At 34.3% G+C, this 26652-nt stretch overlaps 1 protein-coding gene across 1 annotated transcript; it reads left to right on the forward strand.

Annotated features, from left to right (window-relative positions):
- Nucleotides 1–26402, forward strand: LOC132546141 (uncharacterized). Its single transcript, XM_060209839.1, has 12 exons — nucleotides 1–649; nucleotides 3610–3722; nucleotides 4826–4985; nucleotides 8898–9104; nucleotides 9575–9741; nucleotides 9978–10095; nucleotides 10704–10879; nucleotides 11513–11609; nucleotides 12524–12678; nucleotides 17250–19771; nucleotides 20201–20306; nucleotides 21615–26402. The coding sequence occupies exons 1-12, from the start codon at nucleotides 43–45 to the stop codon at nucleotides 21723–21725; spliced, it is 4539 nt and encodes a 1512-aa protein (XP_060065822.1). The 5' UTR covers nucleotides 1–42; the 3' UTR covers nucleotides 21726–26402.
- The last annotated feature ends 250 nt before the right edge of the window (nucleotides 26403–26652 follow it).

The raw sequence follows: 26652 nt of genomic DNA on the forward strand, positions 1-26652 counted from the left end.
TCTGCCAAAATTTCCAAAACTCCAAGCCAAGGCACAAGTGCTATGAGACAAATTCAGGCAATAGTGCCTTCATCTAAACTTTCATCAGATGTTGTGTCATTGTTAAAATCTTCTTCACTGTCATTGCCAATATTCAAGGAATCTTCAAGCTTAGACGTTTCAGTGTCAAATCATTTGACTAGTGTCCAGAAGCGAAGTGCAGAGTTGTCAGTGTCATTGACATCATCTTATTCCCCTGACTTATCAAAAAACTCTAACTCAGTGTCTGCGACTTTGCCCGTTGTAGTAACTGGACCAGCATCATCAACAGATCCGATACTCAAATCCAGTAGTACACTGGAGCAACTTACTAGTGATGGAACTGTCTTGAATTCCCAAAACAAAGGGTCTGGTCAGTCATCTGCCCCCATTACCCCCACAAAACCTATGGGTGCAGGACTGACTCCCACCTCCACCCCCAAAATGGTGCAACCCCTGTCCCCTATGACCCCACTGTCCCCAGTAACCCCAAGCAAGACTGTGATACCGACTGGGTCCAAGGCTACTCCAATGTACATCCCTAACAAGAGCCTAAGGACAACATCTATGCTTCCACCACTGGGGCCAACTTCAAGTATAGCACCTAGTGTGCCGCCCACAGCTGCTACAGGTAGGTTACAGTCAATTACAGGGAAATATAGTTGAAAATCATTTTATGTTAAAATCCATCAAGGTCGCAAGGCAAATTCATTACTGCACAAATACTCTTACATCAACAATGTACAGGAATATTTTCCTGGTTTTGTTAGCCATGCATATTGAATCACTTGAATGTCACACTTTAAACAGGAAATGTTAAATGTATTGTATTGAGCCGGAAGCCATTGCTGTTGTCAGTCTGATAAGGCCTTGTGAATAATTGCCACATAGGTAACACTTCATTTTTATGTTGGGATAAGTGAATTGATCATAATCTTGTGGGTATGTGCAGCATCATCTTGTTGAAGTGGTGTCCTCTTATCAACGAACTGGCCAAGGGCTATAAAATTTGGCCAGTAGCTTGCCGCGATGGGGAATGTTAACCTTTTTTCTAATGAATAACCTTGACACATCTTTCAAGGTCAGGAGTCACATATTAAAGTTATCATATGGATTCTTTTTTAGAGATTTGTAATATATGATTCATGTTTAGCTGTATTGTAAGTTGAATGTAGTGGATCAGATGTGACCAGGAAATCGTAACGATATAGAAATTGTCCAATAGCATGTTGTGAGAAAAAGCCCCTTAAGCTGTCTAAATATAGGTGGATCTTAATTGATAGACCTTGACCCAGAAGGTCCCCAGAGATCTAGAGGGTCATGATTTTTTATTAGTAGTATGAAATAAAGAGGTAATACATTTTACTGTGTTAAGAATCCACGGGTATAACTTTTTAAGATTATAACATTTTCAAGTTTCATAAATAGAATCTTTCAGAATAGTATCATCTTCATTGAAAAAGGTTTTCAGGAGTTAGGTTAATATGTACGAAGCTTGTAATAGTGAGATTGGTACATATTGCAGTAATATAAAACCATCTCAAACTTCTGGAAAACCTGATTACATCAACTAGCAGAAAATCTATGGTTTCATATGAGTGAATGTTCTGAACACTGGTTACACTATCTAAAACGTATGTATGTCATACGTATGTTAAATAACTAAAAACAAGAACAAATGTCCATTTAGTGCAAGTAAGGAAAAGTTCATCTAGGTTCTAAAATATATCTATATAACAGTGGTTATTATTTATTTCAATTCCTCCGCTAGGAATCAAACTCAGGACCCTAGCTTACTAGTCTGACACTAATCCAACCGAGAAAAAGAGAAGTTCTCTCTAGCCGAACAAAACTTTCAGCTAGCATTTGACCAGGGTTGCATACTCCCTCTCTAGGAAATAACTGGTCTTGAGTGTCCAGGGGTCACAGCGGTACTTGTGAAAGTAGTGCTAAGTATTATTCCTGAGTCCCTATATGGGCGTCAATTTAAGAGAGGTCATTATTTATTTCAATACCTCCTTTAGGAGTCGAACCCAGGACCCTGGCTTGCTAGTCTGACACTAATCTGATCGAGCTAAAGAGATCTCTCTAGCCGGACGGTATTTCAGAGCTGGTATTTTATCAAGGTTACATACCCCCCCTCTAGGAAATAACACCTCTTGAGTGTCCAGAGGTCACAGCAGTACTTGTGAAACTAATGCTAATTGTTATTCCCCTGTCCCTACATGGGTGTCAATTTAACATAGCTAATTATCTATGTCACTATCTTCACTAGGAATCGAACCTGGGATCCCTGGCTTATTAGTCTGATGCTCAACCTCATTATGAGAAATACATTGATAGTGACATGTTTTATCATACAGGAAGAGGTTGTGACCCTGCATGGTAAGATACTAGCGGCAATCTACTGCTCCGCTAGACAGGGCTTCTCTTTACCTGAATTGGTTGTGCAGCAGACTAGTAAGCCAGAGGTCCCAAGTTCAAATCCTAGCAGAGGCATTGAAATAGATATTGATCTTTGTTACAATATTAACATCAAACCAGTGAGTTTTGCTAGTTACTGAAGTTCATATACATGGGTATATTATCCTATGGGGATCCCCAGAACAGGAAAAATCGGTGCTTTGCAACTTCATAAATTCATAAAAGCCAGTTTAGATTTCGAAGGGTCAAGGAGGCTTGGTAGGGGATTTTTAAAGATTTTGTGAAATGCGAAATATGTTGAAACGGATTTGTGAAATGTCAAGTTTTACTGTATGTAATTCTGAAAGGCTGCAAACCTACAAATTTGGCACTGTTATGTAACAATAACATGTATACACATTAGAACTCTTCAGTAACATCCACTTCATGCTCAAAATCAAATTAAAAAAGAAATATAGATACACATAATGTAAAGGTTTTTAAATTACTCCTTTGGTGATATAGATCAACTTTTTATTTGTTACCAGAAAATATACTGAAGGTTCTAGTTTACTATGTAGCAATGTAAACACTAAAGATGTAATTGAAACTATCAGCAGTTCTAAGAGTAGCAACATCCTGTACTATTTTTAGTAAAGTATAGGTGACCAGTACATCAATATGTAAAACGATTTCTAGCTAGTGCTATTTTGGCTATATGCCTATTTATACTTGTCTTGAGTTTTTGACAGGAAACGGCCCTTAGTTCACATAAAATGTGAAAACACTCTGTTTACGTTGGAAGTGAATGTAATCTATATATCTATTTTCAGAATAACCCTTTTAATACTGCAGTTACGTGTTCTTCATAATGTAAGCTTATTCAGGATTGGTTGTTTGTTATGGGAAAGTGATGGTCTCACGCCTGTGACGTGACACCAGAAGTTCAACATGACAAAGCTAGATTTTCCGATGAACAGGATGAATTCCTTTTGTGTGTTGTCAATATTTCATCAGTTCTAAAGTTAAATTTAGTTTAGATGAGTATTCAAATGAAAGACATCTTTTGATGAAGATCAATGGCTGAATCTTGGTGTACTGGCCTTGAGAAGTTTTCAGAGGACACAACAAATTACTTTGAGAGTTTGGGGAGACTTCTAAGGATTTGTTTATATTTCCTGAATCTAGCACTGAGTGAGAGTCTACCGTTTATCCTGGGCGTGTCATTATGTGGGGTTGGAATTGTGCTGTTCTTCATCACCTTTGCCATTTTCTGCTGCTTACGGAAGAAACCCTCCAAGGTACATGTATGTAACTTACATTTTCAAAGAAATTTCAAATTGTGATTATAATTTTTGAGAACCGATGAAGATCATGTGATTATAACCTTTTTAGAACCATGTATTGTTGACTATGTGATTATATTCTTTCAGATCAGCTGACAATCATTTGATTCATTTCAGTTTCAGTTTTAATCGATTTTGTTAACTATAAAATTAGTCATTGGAATTAGACAACAGGTTTAGCCTATCTAAGTCCTCTCATGTGATTATTGTTTCAGAACCATTGTGATCATGTGATTAGGAACCATAAGTGATCATGTGATTAATCCTTCAGAACCATTGATGATAATGTGTTTAGCTACCAGGGTTGATCATGTGATTAATCCTTCAGAACTATGCATGATAATGTGTTTAGGTACCAGGGATGATCATGTGATTAATCCTTCAGAACTATGGATGATAATGTGTTTAGGTACCAGGGATGATCATGTAATAAATCCTTCAGAACCATTGATGATCACATGATTAATCCTTCAGAACCATTGATGATAATGTGTTTAGGAACCATGGATGATCATGTGATTTTTGGTCACTTTAGTTAGATACATGTTTCAGTTATAGATATAATATTACATCACTTGGTATGTTAAAGACCATTCTAATTAGTCAAGGGCTTCTGACAGATCATAATATGCTAAAATATCTTAAAGGAATTAAAACATTGGCATCAATTGGTGTAGAAGAATGCAGTAGCTTTCAGTGCAATGAGTAAGACTATAGGTATTTCTTTTAAAAAAACATTGGTTTTCAGGCTGCAGGGTTTTGACTTTTGTCTCATTTCTTGAAATGATGGTAGTGATGAGCCTTTGAGACACCAGTATGATGATGTTATCATCACAATTAGGGGTAGTGTTAATTACTTATTACATTGAATGGGTCATTTTATTTCAGAACAACAAAGAGGAGATTTGAACCCATGACCTATGAGTAAGCACCATTGCAACATCTGGCATGGGTGTAGCATCAACAGCAGATCCTCTCCTAGTGGTTCACGCATTTCCAGCAATTAATTAATTCAAATATACCTATTACTTTTAAATGTGATATTAACTGTATTTCAGAACAACAAGGAGGAGATTCGAACCCATGACCTATGGGTGAGCACCACTGCAACATCTGACATGGGTGTAGCCTCAACAGCAGATCCTCTCCCAGGGTTTGAATCTATCACTGAGACAATACTCACGGACTACAGGAAAAGTCTGTCAAATGGCCAGAAAGGTAATTAGTGGGGCTTTGGCCAATCAGATGACCAGAAAGGTCAATGGACATATTAGAGTCATACTGTTGATAAGAATTGTCAGTGTTTGTATTAAGGTCAGTCCTGTGATCGAGAGGTCAATGACTTTGTAACAAAAAGACATAACAAAGGAGAAAGAAACCCTCTTGGATTTTCCCAAAAATTAATCCATGGTACAATAGAGAACTATGAAATTATTCAGATCATATCTGCTCTGCCAAAGTTTGTGTAGAATTAAAAAAATTATTGAATTATTTTTCTGTCCGCTCAAACAGCTGACCTGGTATTTAATTATTTTGTCAAAGTATTTGTTTATCATTATAATAGTATTATCATCCATGTTTTCATCTGTGCATACATCTATCACACACTTATAACACACATAGTGCCAGTATTTACGATGTTCTGCCATCTTGGTTGTTTATGTTCATGGTGTCATTTCCATGTCTTGCTCATATTACATTTTCAGTCATTAAACCCAAACGGCGCAAAGGTCCCGCCGTCCATAAGAGAGGTATTGGTCACACCATCGTTAGCTCATCTGCATATTGTACTTTGATGTAGTTTCTGTTTGTGTCCATTTAAATACAGACTCAAATCATCACAGGAAAAGTGTTCATGATATAAACAGCGTCGAAGCAATTTTTCTTAGTTAGTGTATCACTACAGTATTATGGGAGTAAATTTTAAACTAAACAAATTCCAAAGAATTTTGCCATGTTTGTATCTATTGTAAAAGGTTTTCCTTAATGGCAAAGTTATTCAAATCCTTTGATTAGCAAACCAAAACCTAATAAGGTAAAGATTTTGTTTGGTTTGAATGTATATGTATCTGTAATAATGTCTAATTCAAAAATTTTATATTGGGTTCTGTATATATTATACCCCCCTTCATGGGTTAGGGTAGTATCAGTATATATTTTTGTCTATGTGCCGGTGATAACCTAGTGTATAAGATATCTCATGAACCTATGGACATATTTAGTCCATATTCATGCCATAACATGACCCAACTATGGTCTACACCACTTTAGATTTTGGTGGTCATCAGTCAAAGTTAAAGGCCAAAGGTCAATGTTTGCCATATTTGAAATAAAAAAATTTATGTACATGATATCTCATAGAGCTTCAGTAAAAAAAAATGTACTTTAATTTATATCTTATTAAAGCATTTTACTACTTTTCCATCAAATTGTTGACCATGATGCATTGAGTCTGTGTGATATTTGTGTATCTAACCACCTGTGTTACCTGTATAGATTAATAATCCTGTCTAGATATTTGTGTTTATTATTAAAAACCATTAGACATTTAGTTGTGTGTGCTACATAGCTAGTTTTCTCTTTGGTGGTGGTATCAGTTATGCATTTTCTGATTTCTTTATTCTATGATATAACCTCTCCTTTGTGTTTAGTCCTTAATTCATTCCTTGACTCTTCTGTTTGTTATTTTGTAAAAGAAAAAGTACTGTCTGTCCACCAGAATCAGAGAGCAGTTAGAAAAAGTTTCAATATGTAAAACTCTTGCATAGAAATATGTGTTGATGATTTGAGGTTAGGAGAAGTAGTTAGTGTTTGTTAATGCATAGGAATGTTTATACATCATACCTATAAATAACCTGATACATTCCTTGGTTATATATTTTTAAGGTCATCATGACCCTTCAGGTCATAGCCATTGTGCTTCGTCAGTCGTCATCTGCCTTAGGCTGTGCGCTGTGTGTAAACTTTTGACATTTCAAACTTCTTCTCAAGTTCCAACAGTGGGATTAAGCTCAAACTTGCATGAAATGATCCTGAGGTTGGTGACCAAGTGCTGTTATTTTTCAGGGTGTGTCTGAAATCCAAGATGGCAACCATGGCCACCAACTTGAAAAACATATTTTAAACTTCCTCTCCAGTTCCACTAGTGTCATCGAGCTTAAAGTTGGTTGGAGTGTTAAGGAAAGGTAGCCAACAAAGTGATGTTTTTTTTCGACCATGTCAAAATTTTGATGCGGCAGCCAGGGAGGCCATTTTGTAATATGATAGCGCAATCATGGGTTTTCCTGTGTAACACCTATTTCAAACTTCTTCTAAAGTTTCACTGATGGGATTGATCTTCAACTTGCTTGAAATGATCCTGATATGGTATTGACCGTGTTGTTAATTTACAGTTATGTCTGAAATCCAAGATGACCACCATCTTGAAAAACATATTCTAAACTTCTTGTTACTCTTTCCTACTCCTCACCAAAACTACCATCCGCATCATGGAAAACAGTTGCTTAGTTAGATTTCATTCAAAGTAGAAAATTTACCCTTGTCCATGCTGAAAGTTTTTGTAGTCAGACGATCATTAAGGCCCGTGGACCTCGTTCCCATTCCTTTGTATTCACCTCATCAGCTGGTTTGAACACAAAACCTGTTATGTTTCAGAGAAATGTTGCTTTTTGGTTCATGTCAACGATTTAAGATATAATTTCAGACTATAACAATTTCTTGTCAAGAAGCAATTGTAAGCCTATGTTTGATATTAAAGAGTCCATGCCTCGTTAAAACTTCAAAGCCCCTCCTTGACTTGGAGGTGGAGGTTTCATGTTGGAATCCATAACTTCTTGCAGGACAAATGAATTAAATATATACCATTACTCTTTTGAACATAATTGATGTATCTTGATGAAAACTTAACTATATAACTGCATGGATTGAAGAGTGATGTGTACACTAAAATCATCGAAATGTAAAATACGAAAAACAAAAGTGATTCCTTTCACTATGCCCAGTTATTACATTTACTAATGTTATTTTGTTGTTGCAGTCCCTGAAGTCAAATATTACAAGGCCCCTTGGGCTCTATATGCTGGATAAATATGTTATATTTCACATATACCAGGTTATCTTAAGGAATAGATGTTGAATCAATCACAGTCACTTTTGTTCATCATTATTTCATTTAACAGTAGTTTTTGTGACCTTCACCCTGTACAAGTGATAATGACATCATAATAACATTGTTGCCATTTCTTGGAAACTTGAATGGTATATATGTGTGTCCTTGATACATACGATACCTTATTATATATTATCTCATCTTGTCAGAAGAACTGGTTATTTCAACATGCAATGGGGTGGCATTTGTTATCTGTTTTTCTGAAACTTGCTCCTTTCAAAACTGCTACTAAATTGTCCAGAATAACTTGTTTTTAGTTTTTGACCATAAGGGGATATTTAGTGCGAGACATCCTGGGCATCAATTTGGCAGTCATGTTTTTCTTTCGGTTACACAAATTTTTAAAATTACAGAGTAAGATAACGACAACAGATTCTGAGATTTGGTTCTTTAATTTATTACACTGGTATGATACAACAGAACTCGAATTAAGAACTCAAACTTAGAAGCTGTTGGGGCTGTTTTACCCTGGATTGATTATCGCTATGACACATCTGCCAGGCATACCTTAAGGAATCCAGCCGAAGAGTATAGGACACCACAATCTTCCCCGAGATAAACCACAGCATTGGCTTTATCTGTTATACCTTTCAATACCACTGTGTATGCGAAAATTGGTTATATGATTTATACTTGTGTTGAAGTGGGATATTGATTCGTTCATTGTGGAGTCAAATATGACATTTTTGCAGATTAAATTCACTTTCCAGGTTCATATATTATAACACTGGCTTTTCTGAATCAATGTGCTGTCTAATTGGTGTCTTCCTTACAGAGATAAAGCTCCAGTTATGTAAGAAAATGTGTGTCATTTTGACATTTTTCAACTTTTCATTATTTTCCGTTTTGTTCATGTTTGGAAATATATCTTTTTATCATGATATTTTTTTTTGTATAACACAAAAAATAATACAAAGGCATACCATCCTATGGTTCTTTGAATTTTACTCTGTATTTGACAGAATGTAGCTCTGATGAGGTCCATTACAAAGCATTACACTCCTATGATGTCACACAAGAGGGACAACTGGCCTTTAGGAAAGGAGACACAATTACTGTCCTTGAAAAGACAAATGACGGATGGTGGAAAGGCACACTGGACGGCAGGGAGGGATGGTTTCCAGGCAGCTTTGTCAAGGCTGTACAGCACAAGTCCATAACTGATGGGGGTAGGTAACAAGGTGGCAGTGGGTAAGGGAGGGAAGTTGCATAGACAAAGGGATTAGGAAAGAGCAATGATATAAAGAAGGATTATAGGGCTGAAAGAGTATATATGTATTAGGCAGAGGAGTGGGATGGGGAAGAATACGGGGTATAGAGATGAGAAAGGAGCGTTGAGGTGGAGGAGGGAGGGGTACTCTATGAATGAGAGGGTAGAGGTTGGCCAAAAAAGGATGTAAATTTGGGTAAGGAGATATAGAATGGTTAGAGGTAATGGTATCTAAGTCTTTGCAAGTGGAGAATTGAGTGGATAGGGGGTAAAGGTCATCTATGTAGGTGGATAAAAGTATGTTGACAACAGTAGGGTCAGAAGAGAGAGTAAAAAATGAAAAATAGGCATTAATGAAATTATTTCTAATTTTTCAGCAACTAAAATTATACATATATATTTGGTAAACATTGTTTGATTTCTTCACAGATGATAAAAAAGATGGAGTGGATGAGCTTGAATCAGAGAATCAAAAGCCCAGGGTCAGTTCATTTCTGCTGAGTAAGGACCAGCGACCAAGGTCAATGCACCTTCCTCGGAGTCATTCTGACCGTTACAGCCCCATGAGGCAGCTCACCCCAAAAAGGGACTCCTGGGTTAGTTTAACATGCAATTTTAGTGTCAAGACCTTCAAACTATTTCACAAATTATATCTTGAGAAAATAAAACCATATTGATAGATTATCTTGATATTCTGTCCTATTATGTTATAACCTCTTTTTAGATAGCATATTTATACTCTTTGTAAACAGTGTTGTTGTTTATATTGTTTTGTTGTTTATTGTTTTATTGTAGAGTAAGTAGTGTTTAAGTATTCTCTGATGTTTAACAGGCTTTGGGTAAAGAAGTGTCAACCCCACGTGTTCCTCAGCTGGAGAAAAAGGAAGATAATGTTGTAGATGGCAGCTCAGCCAATCACATCCGCGACCCCATTCTATATGCTGCTGCAGGTAAATGTTTAGGTTTGGAGGAAAATTACACCATTTAAACAACAGCTTAGATTATAACAACAAATATTTTAGCTTTACCGAGTAATTGCATAAAAATTTGAGGAAAAAATAATTTTCATTTATTCAAATACCATTGATTGATTTAAATATAATTTTTTTGTCTTTTCTTAAAATATCTTTATAGACCTGGTAATCTGGTACTTATTTTTAACTGAGATAGCCACATCTAGTAGCCAAACCTTGGTGTTATAATCTTAATATCTTGATATTATGTAGACAGTGTATACTATGTACAATATATACGTGTGAGCTATGATGTTAGGTATCATCCAGTAACCTCAGGGAACCTGCAGATAATCTCTGGAGGGGTCAAGGACTTTTAAAGTACAATTAAATGTAGTCCAAAAGCATTTTTTGTGGGTATTATTTTTATTTCAGTAGTTATTGTAGGTAAGCTAGCATGGGCTGGTTGTGAGATAAGTACAGTAACACCATTGATAATATTATCTGTGTAAGATTGTAGTTAGAATTAAAGAGCTGATCTTTATGTCAGATATACAGAGATACAGGCATACAAATATATACATTTTACTGTCTGTTCTCAACAGGCAAAAGATACCAAGCCCTTTATCCATACACTGCCAACTTCAAGTCAGAGATCAGTCTACAGGAAGGGGAGATAATCAAGGGAATCGAAAAGGACAAGAATGGCTGGATGAAGGGTCAGCGTGAATGTACAGGAGAAACAGGATGGTTCCCTGCTGTCTATGTACAGGAATTAAATGTAAGTAGTTAAAATACTACTATTATAAATTTGTGAAAATTTGAATTTATTTATCTTTGTTGATATACAACTGAAATAGTATCACGTTCAGGAAAATCTAAATATTTGAAGATTTTAAACCAAATATTTGAAGATTTGAAGAAGTCTCCTTTACCATTTCTGTTATTAAAGTTTCATTTCATATTAAAATTTACATTTATTAACTTTTTACAGTCAATTTTCAATGGCTGAATCTGTCTTTTCTGGTATATGTGTATGAAATGTAGGTTTAGATAACTGTGTATGTCCGAGATTACACGTTTATCAAACCAACTTGATTCATTCCCAGCTTATCTCCTTGTGAAACATGCATTTGTTTTAAATAATCATGGTTTGATTTCTAGTTGATGGAGTTCCAGAATTTTCTATATAGTAGGTGTAAGAGGCAGTTTATCTGCTAGGGGCTTCTAACCTCCCATCAGTTGTAAAGCTGATTAATAATGGATTTGTAGTTAGGTGTATATATATGTGTATATATTTATGTAATCACAGTAACTTCCAAATATGTCTTAAATCACTGCATGGAGAGTGTAATATGAAATTAACTTTATCTTAATGCATATCAATTATATTGACCAATTTTTGTGTATGTAGGAAGTGGCCATTCCAATGAGAGGAATAGTTGAGGACACACAGGTATACAGGCAGCTTTTGGTTAACGACAGCAAGGACCAGGAGGTCATCTGTATTGGTCAGTATATTTAGTCCACTGTTTCTTTTGGGACTGAGATGAAAAACAAAATGGCTGACAGGCAGCATCTGGAAATTTGATAATAAAAGTCTGTTACCACTACTATTTCTTAGAGAAATACTGGACAGATCTTTTTCTAATTTCTGATGTATATTCCTCTCAGTTCCTATACTAGTTGTGCCCTTTTGATTTTGTGATGAACCACAAAAAACAAAATGGTTGTCAGGTGGCCATTGGGATTTTGATAACCAAAGCTTGTTATCAAAATCCTTGGAAAATGTTAGATTTGTCATGGTCCATAATTGTGCCTGTTTGAATTTATGACATAAATTCATTCATTCTTCTATGGAATATTTAATGGGAACTTTTCATAATTTTATTACAAAAACACCCATGAAATATTCTAACAATGTTTCTATTAACAGATTTTTTCCAATCATAAACTTTATTTACATTGTGTCAATATATTAGAAATACATCAATAAATAAGATGAATATTTTCACATTATGTGCTTTAAATATGAATTATAGATACTTTAAAAAAGATCTTGTTTATGAATGATTTTTTTTGCATGCAAATTTTTTTTTTTTTATTTTTGCACAAGTTCAACATATACAAAAATAGCAAATTAACAAGTTGAAAAACTGTTGTACTGCTCATAAAGCATAATATTAGATTGTAGTACTGTAATGTGAAGATTGAACATTGTGATGTTTTGTAGGAGATACAATTCTGTGGTGGGAGAAATGTCCCTAGTGTGGGAAGGGTATGACAATGGGAGTTTTCAAGTTTCCAAGTTTCCAAGTAGTGTGAATCTTGTGACAGTCATTCAGTTCTTCTATACTTGTATGTAATATTGATTATACACGTGTACAAGTTGTGCAAATCTTTATTGAACATATTATTATTTCAGAACACATAGCAGTGTGCCCATTTGCAGCAGAGAATGACCAGGATCTCTCGTTTGATATTGGTGACACAGTTCTAGTATTTGACACACTTGAGAATGGATGGTGGCTTGGTTGCAATGGAGATGATGTGGGATGGTTTCCAGGAGCTTATGTGCAGGTATTATTTAAATTTGTGAAGTATGTTTTCTGTATTGTTATTTGTATTCTCGTGTCCGATTTGTTCATTGTGGTACATAAGTAATTACGGATTGGGACTTTGACGTTAAAGGTCAATCTAGTGTGAAGGTCATTGTTTTCAACATTTGACTGTCTATGTAGGCATGGACAGCTATATGAAAAGTAAATGCAAGTTTGGATGCATGAATATATTTATTTACATTGAAATTCATGATAAAGTATTTATAAGAAAATTCATTTTTGAAAAGATTTGACACAAAAGACAACATAACATTGATAAATCTACAAAGATATCAGTTTGAACAGATTTATATATATTAATTGTTGTCCTTAATCAAACTTGGAATGCTATGCATGGAAATTGTTGAGATAAGATGCTGTCTGAAGAGTTTCTGCTGTATTTTAAATGTTGTGAGTGATGTGTCTCCTATCCCAGTCCTTGGTGTAGTCGGTATAGACATTATATGATGGACAAGAATGAAAATTACAGTAAAACAAATATCTTTGTTTAAGAAATTCTACTCCATTTTTTTTTACATTTATTACAATTACATTTATAAATTTGGTAGATGTTGAATTTGGAAGCTTAAGGACACAATCCTACTTTAGTAACTTTTTTATTTGTTCAGTAAGTATTGGTTTCATAATTAATGAATTCACCTTTAAACAAAGCCAATAACACAAGAGAGTTACAAATATCTCCTCGCTTACCTGTGGGGGCATTCATATCATTTCATAACATTTGGTTACATCTTTTTAATGGGAAAAAGACACCATGAAATTTCATGTTTTTTTTGAAGCATTTTCAACCTTTCCTCATCTCATGTTTATACATTGTATGTTTTAAAACATTCTCGCCATCATCTTATATGAATTGAAATAGAGCCTATTTTCATAACTCAAACACTTACGAAAAATGATTATAAAGTTATACTTTCAAGTTAAAAACTTATGAAGACAATAGAAGCATTGGTAGAAACAACCAAATATGTCAGGACTCCTTGAGTGATTTTCCTTGACAATAGCATATGATCAGAAAAATAAAGTATTAATCATATGATATTTAAGTATTTTGAATCAAGTTTATGAGACAGTAGGAACTGTCTCATATGACCCCTCAGTTACTTCCCTTGAAGTCACTTGAGTTACTTCCCCTGAGTTACAGTTTGCTAATATTGTATTTGATGACATGCATAAAGCCTATTTTATTTTCACTTGTGTCCACAATTAAAGTTGGCTTGTTGCTCTCCCTTACAGGAAGTCAGACCTAGAAAGGTGACAATGCATGTAGACTTCTCTGTGTTGATTTGTCCAAATTTTGCTGTTCTCGTCTCTGTCTGACTTGCCAAATGTTTTAATGTAATTGTCATGAAAATTAAAAAAAAAATAATTTACAATAAATTTTGTGGATTGGCAAGTCAAATTAATCATATTGTGCATTCAGGATGATCATATTTTGATAATGTAAAATACACTTTCATATTCCATTATTTTTAGTTTGATTTGTTAACACTAATTGATATATATATAAATCTGTTGAGAAATTAAGACGATTGAAAAATAATTTATTTAACTGTTACTATGAATAGTAAAGGGGGCATAAGGTACCAGATGCATTATCCTATTCTTAATTACATTGGCGATGCTTTGTCTTTGAAATAGAAAGTATTCATATTTTTTCAAGAAGGTTCAAATCTTTGTGCCTGGAATATACTCGTTATGAATACAACACTATTTTATGAAATATAAAAATAAGATATATGTAATTGATAATATTTTTCAATACCAAACTATTTACTTTTAATTTTACAAGTGATATTTGTATAAACTAACATGATTACTGCAGAGAAAATGCCTTCAACATTAAGACAAAAATTGGTCATCTCATTGGGGGAAAAAAATCAAACATTCTTGAAATAGAGAATCTTCTTTTAGAGAAATCATTATCTTCAGCCTTAGGCTTATTTCTATTTGGAGGTATTGTAATCAGCAAATACCGAACTTTCACACACACAATATAAAAATATCATTAAGAAATAGTAAGAAGAAAAGAGAGAGTGAATCTCTGGACTTATTTGGTTATTTTATTGATCAGATGGTTCTATTCAATTTCTCTGTAAGATATTGATTACAGTCAATGGGGAAACAAATTCTTATAAATCTGACAATTTCCCCGAAGAACTTGAGCATGAGACCAGTTTGATCTTGTTCTTGATTTTGTTAAACTTGTTATGTGTGTTTGTTTTGTATTCAGGGTTATTGTAACACAGGGACTTTTCTAGGAGATCAAACAACAATACAGTATATTAGCTTACTTTGTCACAGTCAGTGTGTATACCTGTATTACTGATGTAGTGATATAATGAATTCATATTAAAGATTTTACCCTAGAAATTTGCTATAAAAGTCATTATGTATTTAGAGGAGAAAGCAATAATTCTGTTTGAGAGGTGTGATACAATCCTAGAAAAATCCCTGTAAACTGTGTTTATAACTTTCATTTCAGTAATAATTACCATAGATGTAGTATGCAAATACAATACCTGCACCCATCTTTGTAACCCAAAAACAAAAGATTTAAAAAACCCTGCCCTCCCTACAGTCCCATGAGTCATTACAATAGAGACATAGAGTGATCTCCCTTTCTAGAAATCCTGGAAAAATCCCTGTTACCTATGTCTGTAACATTGGTTGTTTATATTTTTTGTCAGGGATCATTATGTTTAGAAGCATTATAGTTTTATACATTGTACTCATAGACATATAACGCTTGATTAGTGCAAGCAATCAGCAATTCTTTACTCCTTATTGACAAGTACTCTTTAAAAATTTCACCAAAATAATTATGTTCATTATTTCATTTGCTACCTCATTTTAACCAAGATATATTGTATTGACCTTTGGGTATGGCACATTATTTCTGTGACATAGTTGAAATACGAACCTGATAACCATATCAACTCTTACTGGGCATTAAAAGTGAAAGACAGCCATGATATAAGAATTTACCCATTGGTCTTGCTCCACCAATGAGGTTAAGTGACTAAGCTTTAAATTAATGTGGAAACATTTGAAATACCAACCTATAGGCATGTATAACATTGCTGTGCTTCAAGATCTAGGTAAGTGATACAGGCCCTATGGGACTCAAGTTATGTTATATATACACATACCAATTCTAAGTGATTTTCTCGTATTGCTTGAAATGAGGTGAAGAATTAGTTTGCCTGGACCTTATGTATACACGCTGAGTGAAACTTAGTGACAGCCATAAGAAATTGTTTCTGCACCAACACAAAACAAATTTCCGCATGGTTATGCTAGATAACATGAAAAAAAACCCCTGTATTATTGTTGAGGATCAAATATGCATGCGAAAGAAATTAACATATATATACTGTAAGCATCTGACAGGAATTATAGATTCCAACTTCATCTTAGTATCAGGAAGCTTAATCACTGTATGTAGATTGTTAATACATGTATGATTAGATTACATCCACATCCTGAAGGACTTAAGTTTTAATGTAAAAAAGAAATCAACATCCTGTCTAGGAATATTAATAAGAATCGTGTGAAGGAAGGCATTTGTGATCACACAAAGGGAAATTCAACACTTAAATTTCATTGGATGATATATAGACCCCTTTGGAGCTCATCCTTTCTTTCTTTTTAGGTCATCTGTGATGAAGTCTCATGGTGACCTATTGCAATTGACTTCAGTCAGGTGTCGTGCGATGTGCGTCAAGTTGTAAAATGGTAGCATTTTCTTCTTCTTCCTGAAAACCCAGTGAAATTTTGTAGAAACCTTCAAGGGTCAAAGGTTAACCAAAATTGTAAATTGTATGGTTGCCACCCACAAGGGTCTAATAGACGGGTTAGAAGAATTATAAAAATGACTGAAATTTCAAAATTTTTCTACATTATACCAAGATTATGTATAATCAAACATTCTAGGTATAAGTTTCGTGTGGTGCTTTACTAAAATTTTAAAATTCATCACCCGTGGGTCTCACATTTGTAGAGGGTAAAATTTACTATGGGTTATATTGGAAAATAACATTTTGGAACATAATTTGTTTATTTCCTATCGAAAATAGTTTAAACTTGGTTAGAATTATCAGTGTAAGAATTCATGGATTGAATAGTGAATTTTATGCACATTTTGCAGTTGCTATACAAGTAAAATGTAGTTCAAGCTATCTTAATTTTTTGACAAAATCATTTCTATGTTATTTTCATGACATGTGACAAAAAGACCTTAATTGTTAATAAAAAGGCTGTTGGGCCTCTTGTTAATAAAAGTGAGCTTATAGGAGATGTATTTGTGAAGAAGGCCAGTACCTATTTGTCACAGAGTTGCATGCATTGCATACACCATTTTTAAGTGCATTTTGAATAGTGGAATTTCTGTATGGTGACTCTTTATTCCATTTCAATCCTGTACCATTGATTTGATTATAACCTAAGACACAATGAATGGATTTGACATTTTAAAAAACTTGAATGTTAGAAGAAGAAGAATTTATCGCATTTTCACTCTACTTTCAGATTGTGACAGATGGTCAGAGCTATGTAGATGAATACGGCAACACAAAAGATTCTTTGGGTAGAATGAATGTGACATCTCCCTTGCCAGTGACTTCCAACATGAGTACATCACAATTGTCTGTGAGATCTGATGACAATGTATCACTAGCCTCAGACGTATCAGGTCGAGACAGATCAGGTAGACAAACAATGGATATTGGAAGCCCGGGGACTCTGTCTACTTTTTCTGCTGCTAAGTCTGACCGCAGTGCATCCACTTTATCTGTCCAGTCCCGGTCAGATGATGACATGTCCATGTCCTCTGGCACAATGGACTCTAAAGGCTCCGGTAAGAGGATAAAACCAAAACGAAAAGCACCAAAACCTCCCGTTGATGCGACTGGGGCCAGCAAGTTGCCAACACCTATCAAACCAACACGCCAAGCCCCAGCACCACCCGGTCAGAATCACTCAACCCCAGAGCAGAGAGGGGTCAGTGAAGCGTTAGGTGTAGGAAAGTCGGAGCCTTGTGTTACAAAGGTTATAAGTGAATTCCCTAAGGTTGAGATAAGTATAACACAGGACACTTCTGTAGACAAACCAACAAAACCAGCTGTTCCAAAACGATTTGTGAAACCAAAATTAGTGAAAGTCCCACGCAGAAAGCTGGATATGAAAAAAACATCAAACCAAAGGACCAGCCAAGCAACACGCTCTCCACCCCCTCCACGACCCCCACCCCCAAAAGTTTCTCTCCATTCCCCATCCAGTGCTGCTAGCACACCTAACGTAACAGCTGAGGAAACAACCTCACTGGAGAACATATCTGCATCATTGTCATCCATGTCTGGTTTCCATCAGTTGGAAGACCAAAGTGGTAGTCTGTACAAAGATATGAACATAACTTCAATGTCTGCCAATGACAGCTTGGCAGGTGGCTGGCCAAAAGAGGATACTAGTCACCTGATGCCAAAGCTTCAGAGACAAAATGCATTGTTAAGTGAGGAGAAGCCTTTTAATCATGAAGTTGAGGAGGTGAACACGATACCAGATCACGTTGGGATGAATGACATGGAAGAGGATGTGATAGATGGACCTGTCGGTTTGAAAAACCATACATACAATGTTGAGGAAGTGAAACCGAAAGTTTCTCGTATTCCTCAGTTTAATAGACAAAACAGTGGGCAGGCTAAATCAAGTCCAGATCGTGTTGTGCTTCACAGTCCAGGCCCTGTATATGGCCAAGACCCTGTGGAAAGATATAGCCCTGATCCAATCACAAACTGTCCAGATACTGTAACAACTCGAAATTCAAATGATGTATATTCTTATCCGTCAGAGAATCTTTCAAATCCTGTTAAAATGTATGACTCTGATCCTATGGCAACTTACAGTCAGATTCATGTGGTATCTGGTCACACCAATGGTTTTGACAGTGCCCCAGCAAATCCTGCTATCAATTCACATGACAATGTGCCACAGAGTCCTTCCAATAATGCCAAAAACAGTGACCCAGTGCTTCCTACAGGCAATGCAAGAGACAGTGTGGTGTTGGAGGAATCACCAAATATCGTATATTGTCCAAGTGTCGAAAGCACTCATGTGAACAAGTCGCAACATTTTCCTGATGAAAAAGGTGATAGGATGGACACAGGTTTAAGTGATAATCGTACAAAAATCCCAAAAGCTAGACCACCTGTTGCACCTAAACCAAAAGGAATACCTCAACCTAAAATCCACTACAGACCAGACACAAGTTCTGAGGAAGTTAATACCAGCCCAGACAGGAAGGTAGCGCAGGAATCGCCTTCAATAAAAAGGAAGGAAATTTCAAACACATCCTCTCCACCAAAGGAGAATAATGTTAGCCCAGAGAAAAGACTTATTCAGGAGTCACCAGCATCCAGGAGGAAAGCAGGACGTCAGAGATCGGGTACAGTGAACTCTCCTGCAAGGGAGGTGAGGTCAGGTATTCCTGTCAGTGATTCTCCTACCAGGGAGGTAAAATCTGGTATACCAGTGAACAGCTCGCCAGGAAAAGAGGTGAAGACAGGAATACCTGTTAACAATAAATCACCAAAGAAATCACCGAGGAACAGAAGCAATGAAAGATCCATACCTGTACGTCAGAACAGTGGTGGAAACAGTGCAGGCAATAAATCAAAATCTAATTCTCAAAATGGAAATAATCAGAACCAGGACACTAGTGCTTCACCTAAATCCAAACCACAGCGTCCCAATAAACCACCGGAAACAAACAAAAAGTCCAAGGGAAAGGCTGATTCTAGTCCGAGCAGGCTGCCAAAGTTGTCCACTTTCCGATCACCTAGTCCTCAGACCAAAGACAATGATGATAAGGTGATCAGCCCTCCGAAAAAACGGTCCATACCAGTAGCTAAACCAGCTCGACCACCTCCTCCTAATTCCCCTCCATCTAGTCCAGAAATCAAGATTTCCTCTAAAGGAGATAACCAGCCTTCATCTGGAACTTTCTCAAGCTTTGGTAAAATCAATGGAGTTAATGGAAAACCAGCAGACTTAAGGTAACTGCATTGTTTTATTGTAGTTCAGAAATGATGGTGTCGTTTTTTTATGGTATCATGTCTACTACAACTTTCAAATAAAATTCAAAATGTTTTATATTTTTTATTATGTTTTCTTATATAAATCTGCAGACTCTGCTTTGTTTTTTTTAGCATCATGTACTTCATGATTCAGGTACATAAAATCAAACTCCACAAACTTTACATTACAATTTAAAAAGTAATTAATGATTAAAATTGGCTTTGGATAATTGAAATGAATTTGAAAGGTTTAAATTTTAGATCTGTATGTCTGAAAACATCATAATTTTATGTACCTGTTCCACTTCGCCTGTTGTGGCCTTCTAAATCAATGTGATAAGATGGGCACCTCTCTACAGATTGCAATAGTTGCAATAGTATAATGACTTAACAATTTCCAATTTCCAGACCTATTGAGAAAAGATCTTTGCGAAAAACTGTGAGACCATACAAGGGACAAAATCCAGGTGAACTGTCATTTGATGAAGGCAATTTTATCATGGAAATTACAGAGGTAACATTGCATATTTTTGTAGAAAATTATAGTTAAGGGAAGCAAAAAGTACTGTTGTACTGTATTAAGATTGGTTTATCTTAGCAGTTAATTACCAATTAATAAACGGTAATTGATGAATCATTTATGCATTTCCTCGGCTTCAAAACGTGAAAATTATGGTGAATTTTTATGGTCATCATAGTGGTCTCATTGAGAAATACTCTATTTCTCTGATCGATATGAAGTTAGGCATGTTTGCCAGTTGGTTCCGTTGTTGTGTAATTTTATAATACTTTCTGGGATTGACCAAGATTTACATGGCAGTTGTAGTGAGTCAATGAAACAGAAAACACTTACTTATAATGTACTCTTGCGGAACTCCTGATTTTACTCTTTTTGTGCCTGTCCGGAATCTCTGTGTAAAGCTTTCTTTTGTTCATATTTTACGTTTGTTTTATTGAATTTGACTTTCATTATAATTGTCTTGACCTGTTGGAATTTTCTTGTTGTCTTCATAGTCTATATAACAATGTTCATGATATCATTTACTGAATGTCTCTAAGCAATTAATCGTGTTTAAAATTAATTCTCATGCAAGTGTTAATATTGATATTTTGTCTTAAACATGTAACCCTACTATACACACAATTACATTTCATCTCATGTTTTTTTCTAGGTCAGTTCATTTTGGTCATGAAAATTGCTATATTTGCTAAAATCTCCACAATTGCTGGTGTCAATTGATTCTTTTTATCAAAATTGCAAAGGCCAAAACCTGTTTTGGGAAGTAGAAACAATCAAAATAGAGGTTTTAAAAGCAAGTTACTAGAACATCAAACTAATGTTGCATCAGGTGGAGACCTGGGGTGTGAGGTTTGATCCCTACCTGTGACAGATTCTGTTTCTCAGAGTGCTGATATCAAGGATTATTCTGTGCAGCGATGGTTGTGTCCAGGAAACCTCAACCCAGTTTCTGTTGATAGTATGTTTATGGCAGACCTACCATATTGTGTTCTCGGAGAAAACATAAGCTATTAAGAGAAGACTTAAAGGGGACACATCAAAAATATCAAGAATTATATAGGTGTTGTTGATGAAGCTGAAGCTTGCTCATCTGGAACACCTGGTCTTATTTGTACTTTTTCACTTCTTTCTTTTATGCATATTGCCCTAGCTAGTTGAATCAAATTTGAGTTTGAACTAAGATTCTGTTGACAGGGCAATATTTGTTTTGATTGCTGTAGACAGGTTAGCAACACTGATATATATTTTCTTTTAATCTTGTGTTAAATTTTCATTTGAGATATTGACTGATTGGTTTTGCAGGATGAAGACAATCCGGGTTGGCTGATAGGAATGTTAGCAGATGGTAGTACAGGTCTGTATCACCACAGCTATGTGGAGGATACACCTAACAAACAACAAACTATTGTGTAGTACTTCACTGATCGGACAAATATCCATAGTGAGGATATAAACAAACGTTGTACGACAGATGTCCTCAGTGATTGATACAGCAGCTGATGTGTTGGCAATGTATGAATAGTGATCATTATAAAATGATATTGAACAGATATTGTCAGTGCACACAAACAGGAAAGATGTATTGAAGGAATGTAATTAGTGTTGGCTGTGATTATGTAAACATATATATATGGTATCCTCAATGATATGTAAATATGATGTGTGGAAATTTAAGGATTCAGTGATTATACGATGAAACATTACCTGATATTAATCAACCAAGACCATTAAATATGATGTCGTGCAAATATCCACAGCGATGAGTATGTCAGGTCACCAAAACTGCACTCCAGTGATTAACATGTGACAAATGATGTTAAAAGTATTGTGAGACAAAATCCATAATATATGGTGTGATGTCAAGCACATATCTGCGGTGATTGTGTTTACAAAGTGACCCAGTATCTGTAGCGAACATCAACAAGAATATGTTGATATATACAGGTATCTGCAACGATTGGATATCGGAAGTGATTTCTTCTAATCATGTATACGCATCGTACTATTTTGTGAAAAAGATGTCGTAATTAGTCATTTTAAATATATTATCCTTGATTTACCTGCTTTGCCAATGGGAAACATCAATTCTTCAATGGAATCTCTAAAGTGTAAATCTCATTGAGTTGGATAAATTGGTCAAAGTGTTCCGGCTGGCCAAAACAGGTATTGTAAGCAGACACTGTGGCATAGAGTTGGAGACTTTGAAAGAGGTTCGGTTGCACAAGATGTAGACCTTGAGAACTTTTTCAAAGAATGCATTACCTAATATCATAGACTTCGGTAGGATGTGATTATAACAGTTCTATGACATGGATATCTCCGAACATCTAGCATTGAACAGAAGTCTGCTGAAGATGTTAGAGATAAGAGATGTTTTTATATGAAAAGGATTTATAAATATCATGACTTTATCAAGTCTAGATTCTTATCCTATCAATGTGGTCTGTGGTTGAAAATATGTTACATACTTTGGAGCAAGCGGATGAGTTTTCCTAAAGACCAGGATATAAAATGCTGTGAACTGATCATCTGTTGTCTTCAATCATTTGTCATTTGTATGAGAATCATTATCATTTTCCTTCATTTCTGAAGATTGTCTCATAAATTTACAATTCTATTTTACATACTAATAGTAATTAAGTGAAGAAATACTTTTGATTGAATTAAGTTATCATTCATAGACATGGTGACATTGAGATCACTATGTATGAATAAATTTTTTCTAAAAGTTTTCCTATGCAAGATTTGCACTTAGCAGTCTCATTATTGTCTGACTATTCAATGATAATTCGAATCAACTGTGCTTGTCATTGATAATTATATTAAGATTAATTGTGTATATCTGAACTTTCAATGTTCAATTAACTGTACACTCACCTTAGATGTGTTTTGTTTGATTTTTACTTATTGATAACATGAAGATATATGTTCACATATTGAAAAGCTAATATTTGTGCAGTGTAGATATTTTGTACCTCATTTTTACTGTACCTGCATGGTTTTATAACTTAAGCTGATATTATATATCACAAATGTTTTTTTAATTTAGAATAAACATTGCTACCAAATACTCATTACAGTTTAATTGATATTCATAAGAGATTTGATACTGAAATAGCTAGTTTTCTCATAAAATCCATTAGTATTCAACTTGTATAAAATCTACCAGGTTGAACAGGGTAATGTGTATAGAACATGTATCCTTTTCTATCTATTTTCCTGATTTACCTAACCATTGCTTCTGTCTGTATCATGTGTGTAAATTAGAATGTTACATCAGCGTCCAGCTCTATATAAATTGTACAATATATGTGTCTGAGAAACAGATATTATAAAATGAGATTCTTTTATCAATACCGTATCAAAATATATCTCCTTTGGAAGATCTTTTAATTTTATCAGTATCTGTTGTTCATTTTAAATTTTAAAGTAAAATACCAAACATAAAACAATTGTTGATGTTGAAGTTTGAGATGTTAGTTGCAAGCGCGGCAATACCAGTAAATACCTTTTAATCATTATTAAGACTTAAATGTATTTTTATAACAATTTTTGATATACTGCCAAGTTGTCAAGAAGATAAATCATCGTACAATTGAACTTTCTGTAATGCTGTTTGATGTGATTAGGTAATCTTTCTGAATTTTATAGTCATTCATTTGATAGGGACATCAACACAACTAGAAAAAATTGCTTAAATATATATATAAATTGATACTAAAAACATATTATTTGTATATCACAAATATCTTTACATGTTTAATTTTCGTTACTCACATCATGTTTGATGTTTCTTATCAATCCTATTTAAATATCTAAATTAACAACATCATGTCAAGCTATTAAGCTGTTTTTTTAATGGAAGCAGCCTTACAAGAATTCTGATGACATTTTGTTAATATTTGAAATGAAAGGAAGAAATTATATATTGAACATATGAACTCTTCTAGTCTGTATGAACTGGTTGTTATAGAAAGTAACGTGTGTGTGTGTTTTTTTCATATCTTAGGACAAAATGTGAGTTCATTACAGGAAACGTGTTTGTACTGATACAAATGTATAAATTATAGAATTTATCATGTTTCTTGTTCCAACAGATTTTTAGATTTATAGAAATTTATCTTCAGTGTCATGTTCCATTTAAACTTTGAATGCAAAATCAATCCGTTTAATTATTTAGGGATGACATTGTCTTACTTGAGTAAGTTTTTTCTTTGTTTAACATGCATTTAGAGGTGCTAGAAGTCCTTTAGAAGGGCAACAACTATCATGTATAGAGTTTATAGGGAAATTGTTGTATCAGTTTCTGCCAAAGATCCACCAAATACCCAACAATTATTTCCCCTCTGTTAGTGCTTACATTAGATATGAATTTGTTACAGTTCAGTAGTGTTGTAAACACCCCGGTGCTATTATTATGAAAGTATGAGAATGATGTACTTCAAACAATTATGTTCGAGTTGATGTTAATTACATTGATTAGCAGCAAGGATAATACGGGCCTGCTGGGCCTTTTGTTTTAAGATTATATTGTTAATATAGTGCCTTATTGAATATTGAAATATAATGTTGAATTCTCATATTTTGTGTATGTTTCTGAAGCATGTTGTCAATATTTATTTCTTAGAATTGGGTTATCTATATTGAATATACCATTTAGTGTGTTCAAAATTAAATCATTTTTCTATTGATGTGTTGCCTCCAGAATGTTCCATGATGGATGATCATTGTATCAATACTGTTACATCATCGTTATCATTGGTCAGATTTGAAATATCGATTTGGAAAGATTTCTTATCAAAATAACGTGTTAAGGATCGGATGAAATTGAAATCTTAATTAGCAATGATGAAAATTTAACGAAAGAAGAATTTTCAAGAAAAAAGGCCTATGTTTTAAATCATTCCTTTCTCACGAATCATCCGATATTTCTAAAAAATTTCTGCTAGTTTTGAAAGTCATGCTAAATTATTTTTTAAAATGCATATTGAATTCAATTTTCAATCAACAAATATTTTAAAGGCTGTTCTGGTTATGATAACTAGGTGTTCTGTTTTAATATCTTATCCATTCCATTTCATAAATCCTTTTCACTATGTTTTATTGTAATGTTATACTAAATGCTAGCTACTTATTGTATATGTGTTTGATGTGCTAATACATAATTTTTCACTTGTATCATACCCCAACTAGATCGTCAACCTGATTATTTTTTTGGTTAATATTGTAAAAAGTTTGCAGTTTGTTTAAAAAACAATTATTAATTACACATATACACTTTTTTATCTATTCAGGCATGATTTAAATGAATTTTTATTTCAGGAATCTTGTAGATGTGACATTCAACTTTATTTTGATTCTTAATCAGGTGTGAGGAAATCCGTGGTAATCTTGAACAAAGAACAATTACATCTATTTTGATTGGTCAAATGCTTTTAACATTAATATTCAACATCAACACAGTATACTTGAGAAACAATACTCAAAACCTATATTTTGAAATCATCCTTTTGTCATGGAGGTAGGGGGAGTGAGGTTGGTTCATTTCAGCGAGACAACACTGTTCGTTTCAAAGCCATGAACAGTATCTTAATGTAGTAATATGTAATATAGGTTTATCTTCAGATGTTATACATGTCATTTTAATTATCCATATCCTCGATCTTGTGACATTGTGGTCGTATGCTAATAAGCGGCTGACAGAAAATGTGTAGCAGAGGTACAAGTTACATATATTAAGATTTTCAGAAAGTGCCAAATGATGTTTCATATTTTGGATAAGCTTAGAAGTACCATTTAACTTGACCTGATGATATATTTGTACTTGAACATTTTACTGATTTGTAAAACTGTCATTGTTTACTCTCACATTAGTTTATATATCTACATCACATATATTTATTTTGTTTTGTCTCATTTTGATTGAATTTGCAACTTTGTATTATTGTCATTTTTTTTAAATTTTTGTTTCCCATTCATATCTTTCTTATTGGATATTGTATATTATATATATTACATCATGCAAACACTGATAAATTTTGTCATATTTTCTTAATATGTGTTCCATGAAATGGCTTTAATGTATAAATGTGCAAGCTTTCAATGTATGTTCAAATGTTTGGTTCTAAGCAATATTGCTAAAAGTTAATTTAATAAAGTTTTATCCTTTTGAATTGATTAAATATAGTGTTTGTTTTCTCTCTATGAAAATGCAGCATTTATTCATTAAACTAAGTCTTCAGCTGGAAGTCATAATATAATTTGCTATGGCAACATATTTAATATGATGGAAAATGTCATGGATCGGGTATGATAGTTCATACATTTTTTCACCATTTCA

This window comes from Ylistrum balloti, unplaced genomic scaffold (assembly GCF_031769215.1).
Source record: "Ylistrum balloti isolate Yb309-2 unplaced genomic scaffold, AGI_CSIRO_Ybal_v1 Utg369876, whole genome shotgun sequence".
NCBI lineage: Eukaryota > Metazoa > Mollusca > Bivalvia > Pectinida > Pectinidae > Ylistrum > Ylistrum balloti.

Coding starts and splice junctions, on each gene's coding strand:
- LOC132546141 (XM_060209839.1), top strand. CDS start 43: ATGAGACAAATTCAGGCAATAGTGCCTTCATCTAAACTTTCATCAGAT. Junction 4,986..8,897: donor TCTGTCAAATGGCCAGAAAG/GTAATTAGTGGG, acceptor TGTATTTGACAG/AATGTAGCTCTGATGAGGTC. Junction 19,772..20,200: donor GGAAAACCAGCAGACTTAAG/GTAACTGCATTG, acceptor TCCAATTTCCAG/ACCTATTGAGAAAAGATCTT.